The sequence below is a fragment of the Pyrus communis genome, chromosome 17 (assembly GCF_963583255.1).
Source record: "Pyrus communis chromosome 17, drPyrComm1.1, whole genome shotgun sequence".
NCBI classification, from domain to species: Eukaryota; Viridiplantae; Streptophyta; class Magnoliopsida; order Rosales; family Rosaceae; genus Pyrus; species Pyrus communis.
In genome coordinates, this window is record NC_084819.1 from 5,365,717 (window position 1) to 5,371,716 (window position 6,000).

General features: G+C 37.4%; 1 protein-coding gene across 12 annotated transcripts; it reads left to right on the forward strand.

Annotated features, from left to right (window-relative positions):
• Window positions 1–2,817: 2,817 nt before the first annotated feature.
• Window positions 2,818–5,032, forward strand: LOC137722867 (protein NONRESPONDING TO OXYLIPINS 2, mitochondrial). 12 transcript variants are annotated; one of them, XR_011066806.1, is made up of 5 exons: window positions 2,818–3,056; window positions 3,161–3,333; window positions 3,807–3,864; window positions 4,363–4,404; window positions 4,758–5,032. XR_011066806.1 is itself a non-coding variant. In XM_068461974.1 (4 exons), the coding sequence occupies exons 1-3, from the start codon at window positions 2,899–2,901 to the stop codon at window positions 4,380–4,382; spliced, it is 297 nt and encodes a 98-aa protein (XP_068318075.1). In that variant the 5' UTR covers window positions 2,818–2,898; the 3' UTR covers window positions 4,383–4,404; window positions 4,758–4,978. The 12 variants fall into 12 exon arrangements, 6 of the variants coding, with proteins under 6 accessions (XP_068318075.1, XP_068318071.1, XP_068318072.1 ...); XR_011066810.1 differs by having other exon boundaries at window positions 3,161–3,279; XR_011066809.1 differs by lacking the exon at window positions 4,363–4,404 and having other exon boundaries at window positions 3,161–3,279.
• Window positions 5,033–6,000: the final 968 nt, after the last annotated feature.

Sequence of the window (6,000 nt, forward strand, 5' to 3'; positions counted from 1 at the left end):
TGCTTTAATAAAAAACGAAGTTGAGCCTTTAATAGATATTTTTAATTATTGTAATACGCTCATTATTTTTAAAAATAACATTATTTATCTTTCTAGACACATTTTATCTTTGGAAAACAAAGACATCACACCCCCATATACCACTACAAACCCTAATCTTTTATGCACCACCATTGCCAGTGCCACCACTAATGTTGCCACCGCCACCACAACTATACCTGCCACAGTACCACCACAACCACAACTGCCACTACCATCGTTGCAGCCATTGCTGCTGCCACCACCACCATAAACACCACTACCACCACAGCCACAAATGCCACCATCACCACCGATATTGTCGCCTCCCCTATCACCATTGCTACCTCTGTAGCCCAACCACCACACCTCTTTATCGGCACCACCATGACCATCATCACAACCATTGCCTTCGTCACCATATCGTTATCATCGCCCACACTATCAAGTCTATTTTCTCATTATATACAATTGTATTCTTTTTTATTAAAATTTACCAAACACTTTTACAGTGCTTTTCATACGACACTTTAAAAATACAGTTTATCAAACGGTCAATTACTTTATTTTGCAGCTGATTATTCTTAAAGCACAGTAGGAACAGTTTTTTTTTTAAAAAGCATAACAATCCCAAACTAACCCAAATGCAGAGATTTGTATGGATAGGGACATTCTAAAACAACAAAGTCACAAACTAAAAATCTAAAGAATTTACTAAAAAAATACTTATTTATTAATCCATAAGATTTTGCATACAACAACATATTACAATTTCCCTTGACTCGTTTTCATCTTTAGAAAGCATGCATGACAACTTCATACCAGTACCATCAAATATCTCTTTCTATAAACATAACCATGTTATCATTCATTCATTGATATTCGATCCGATTTCTCAATCAATTCTTTAGAAATTTCATGACCGCAATGCTTTTTCAACATTGGCAGTAGCAACTAGAATAGTTAATATTAATGTCAAAAGCAAGTAAACTAGCAACACACCTTACTAATGTCACAAACATGTACATTTACAATAAAATAAAATAAAACAGAATAAAAACAAACTAAGGGGGCCAAAGTAGCTCTGTCCTCGCGTACCCTGCTCTAAATATAGTTTAGAATAAGTTCAATGACTGATTTGGACCAAAAACCAGTAACGGTAGATTGATCACTTATCATATTCTAGAAAAAGAGGGTATATTACTATTGTTTGAATGCACTCCCTTATGTGAGAATGTGAGGACAAAATCCCACATAGGTGAGGGACTAAACCATGCAAGGGTTTGTAAGAGGTTAGACTTCTCCTCGTATTGTCAATTAATTTTATGATGGAACCTCAACTTTCTTCATTGTATTAAAACAGGTTGCCCCTCATGTGTAGCCCAACAACCATACACGCTTCATGTCACCCATGTATTAGGCTGGAAAATTTGTCACACGTGAGGGGCCATGTGGGAATGTAGGTGAGTAATTGGCTATATACTTTGCCTATTAATGATCCTCAAGTGTTGTAAGGATCTTAGTAATTGGCTTGCCTATTAATGATTTTAGTAGCTGAGCTATATAATTTGCCTAGTGAAAGTCGGTGAGCATGTTAGGCAAGGTATGTTTCCAGGTATAATGGACAACATTATATAGGCAATGCCATGTCCAACATCAGGTTGGATATGTCTGAAAGGGTTGTCATATGGGTGATTAGGTATAAAGGTAGCATATGATACTAGACAAGTAACTTCCCCACAAAACATACCTAAGCATGAGTTAATTCGATTTCTCACATGTTTTAACTTGCATTAGTACACTCGTATTCAAGAACAATAATGTCATCTAAACACTAATCTTAAATCAGGGACGACGCCAAACGACATTGTTCAATCCTAGGATTTTCTAAATTTTTCGACTTGGCTTAGGGAGCTTGGTTGTGTGGTTGTAGCATGAGCTGCATGCTCAAGTTCTGGCCTTTTAGGTCATGGCCTCATTTTGGACAAGTGTCAAACCTTGGAGCAGTTATCTTGATTTTTTAGCAGGAACTGTTGCTAAATCTTCAACAGCCAAGTTTTGTTCTTCCTTTGTTGCACTATTTCATGTTGATTATGTGGAAATAAAGTTAAAGAGTCTGAGAAAGAGTTAACAGAAGTTGTTAGAAGTTGGTGACAATGTTATATTGTTTCAAACCCTTGTGGGTCCCTTACCACTTAGTACTGCAGTGTAGTGGTACTTCTTTGCTAGTAAGTGAGAGATTTTGGGTTTGTTTCTCGTAAAAAGCGATTTCAAACCAAATTATTATGGCTAGCCCATTATGAGATTTAACGCACTCCTCTATCCCTTAATGTAAATTATACCGAACTACAAAACTTGTCGGTGTCCGCAAATAAAGATTTTTATATTTGCTTTCTAAAGATCTTAAATCCTATGTGGTAATTTTTTATTTTTTTTTAACCAAAGATATTACTTACACTAAGAGTTTGGGGGTGGGGGAGTGGGTTAAGCCTTACAGCTCACACTGAGCTAGCCATAATAATGTGTTTCAAATTCGTCTTTTGTGAGAGTTGAACCTGAAAGAATTCTTACTTATAAGTGAATAGAAATATCACAAAACTGTAGTACTAAGTGGCTCATATGTGGTAATTTTACATATAAACAGAAACCGAAATTGAAAATAAACAGACTTTCTCTATTTCCCATTGATTTATCGTAAACCCAACCAAGACAAAAGAAACCGAGCCCAACAAATATTTGCCAAAAGCCCAGACCAATAGGCATCAAGAAGCACATCTATTCACTCTCACGGAGCTTGTGCAGCTAAAACCCTAAACCCTTTTGACATCATTTTTCAGATCAGATCTCATCTGCTTATTCACATCACCGCAATCCCCTGCAATGGCTTCAGCCTGCAGGCAATTCGCCAACAGAGCTTCCCTATCGTCCATCCGATCCGCCGTCAGATCCAGCGTCCCAAAATCTTCCGCTTCACGCTTCCCTCTCCCCACCGCCTCCTCTCCCTCCTCCGCCCCTCCTCGACGTTTCTCGCTCTCCAGGTTTGCGTTTTATTTGGGTTTTCATTTTAATGCTTTTTAAATTCATAATTTGTGGTTTTTAACCATCGAGTTTGGATTGTTGCTGCGCGTTTTATTTGGGGCAGGTCTCCGGGTGCGTTGGGATGCGTTGAGTCACTACTTCCACTCCACAGCGCGGTGGCGGCGGCGAGGTTGACGTCGTCGCTGAGCACTACATCGAGGAGCTGCCGAGCGCTCTCACAGGGTACTCTCTGCTGCACCTCTCCCGGCCTCTAATAAAAATTTTGCTTTCTTTTCTGTGAGTCACTTTTGCTTTTATCACATTTGTAATAATTGTATTTATTTCCATTCCATGTCTTTGTTTTCGTGTTTGCTCACTTGGGTTCTCCTCAAAACTTGAGCTTTGCATTGTTGTTTCTGTTGAGTGTTGCATCTGAACAGGCTTGATTGATTAGTAATTCCCCTTTTGTAATGCATTTTTGTGTCCGGTGGAACCCGAATAGAAAATTTAACTTATAGAATGCCCCTTAGACATTTTCGGAGATAATTACGGTCTAGATAGGAGTTACACAATTTTGGGTAACCCAAAATTGTTGCGTCGTTGAAATGAGCACTCTCTGTGTAAGATTGGCACATCAGGTTTCCTTTAGAGGTTCCTGGATGTTCAATGAGGCTGTAGTTTTGATAATAAGAAACTTTAAGGAAATGAAAACGAGGGTGGATGTGCTTTTGATAGGGATGTTATCTGACTGGAATATTTGGTTCCTGCAGGCACATAATGTCCATTATGCTTGAACCTGCTAGTTAAGGCTTGCTGCGTCATTACCAAGTACGAAACTATGAATTTTCCTCAAAAACCTTAAAAATGCTTAACTATGTTAGTTTGGAGGCTTGTATTTCGTCTTTTGTTTGATTTGGTCAGTTTTTATGATTGTACCGGCACTTACCACATTTTGTTTTCTGTGTCCACAATCTGTTTTGCTGGTTTAGTTTGATAATCTGTAGATTAGGAATGTCCAACGATTCATACGGGTTACTATTATGATGAAATGTTTTCCATTGGGCTGTAGTACACTTAATTGATCATATTTTGGCCATATTACAACAATATATTTTGAGTTTGAAAGTGAGCGTATTGGGTTAATGTCTTGAAAACCGTAACTAATGCAAGTGTAATGGTAATATGGCAAGAAGATATGATTGTATGGAGATAACAAAAGAAAACTTAAAAGTACAAACACTTTGGCTTAAGTTTGTTGAACTTATATTCGTATACCATGTCTAAAATAATAAAATGCTTTGATAACATAGCTGCTCCTTGTCCCAGATGGAATTGATGGTACGTGAGACATGTATGCTGTATATGGAGGTGGGCCCTGCCATTTATTCTCATTGTGTCTGACTTAAAACATTGACGAAAACTAGATATACGTACATGTTGATCGGTGATTATTGGACAATGTTCCTACCCATATGTATTATGAGAGCAAGTTTTTGTGGATGCTGCATATTTGAGTTTACTTTTTTGTTAGTTTAATTTTGTTGTTGAACATCTCTGTAACGTCCCCATGATCACATTTCTTTAACGTTGTTGTGGAGTCGTTCTGATTGGGTTCCTTAGTTAAAGAAACTGGGAGTGCAACAGTCTCTGCATTATTCTCCTCTTATAGAGGGTTTCGTTTTGTTTCCTAATTTAAGCCTTTGTATTGTTTGATGATCCAGAGCTTGGTCTGTCAGGTCCGAGGTGATTCGTAGCAGGCTGTCACAGTTACAAGAAGTTACCCTTCACAAGAATGGAAAAGCAAACAGTTTGTAGTTTTATTTATTCAAAACCCTTATTGAAGCTAAAATTGATTTTTCCTAAAGATAGGATGCCAGCACTTGTTACATAATAATTCAATTTGCTTGTTCACTATGTATTTATGAATCTTTGATTTCGAACATTAATCCGTGTTCATTGCCTTCCTTCTTAAGTCTAGTTTACCATGCTTGATGCCCATCCCTTTGATATTTGGTCAAAATTTATGCAATCTAAGGTTGCATTTTGTGATTTTTGGTGGATGTTTTTCGATTGTTAGGTTTGAATTCACCGCAGTAAGAATCTCAGGGGATTTTAGACCTATCCTGCTGAACAAACACACACCGTGCCGAGAATGCATCCAAGAGCGGTTTGTACTTTGAATAAGGCTATTTGAAGGTTGCTGTTAAAGGAAATTTTTAGCTTATTGCATTCTTGACATTCACTGTCTTGCTAAGTTGTTCGACGTTATCTCCTTCAGTCATGTTTTTAGAGAGACAAATTTCACAGGGAAGCCTTGACCTCTCTTGGTCACTCGCAATATTTCCTGAGTTTGTGAGCATGATCACTCCGAAATATTTCTTCAGTTTCGGACCTAAGAATTTCTCCTTATGTTGACTAATCTTTAGGAGTTGTGATTTGATCATTTTAGTTGGGAGTGTAGTCGGAGTTTTGTGTTCAAATTTAATTTTTTTTTTCTTAAGCAAAAACAAAATGGAAGGGTCAATCCTCCTAGTGGAGCAAAAACCTGATAGAAAAATATAGCTATGAAGCTGCAGGTCACAGCAAGAGACATCGCATTGCTTAACAAACAAGCAAATGCAACACGAAAGATTGATGTAATTTAGGAAATCCCCAAGGAAAAAAGAAACAGATACATGAAGGGATAACACGATCGATAATCCGAATTCACAATATGATATAAGTATTTGTAATGTGTGACAAGAAAAAGTTACTCCTTACATGTTCATTCTATGGAGGGAGAATGCTTTGTCGTTTTGAGGGGATTAGACATGAAAAAAAACTTGTCCATTTCAATCCTTCTGAAATTGATTACTTTTTTTTTTGAGTAATGTATCTCCTACTTCCAAGTTGGTCACAACCTTTTTATTTCTTCTTTCAGTATACTTTGAAATAGTGACTTATCCAGTCCAATTCAATCCTCTA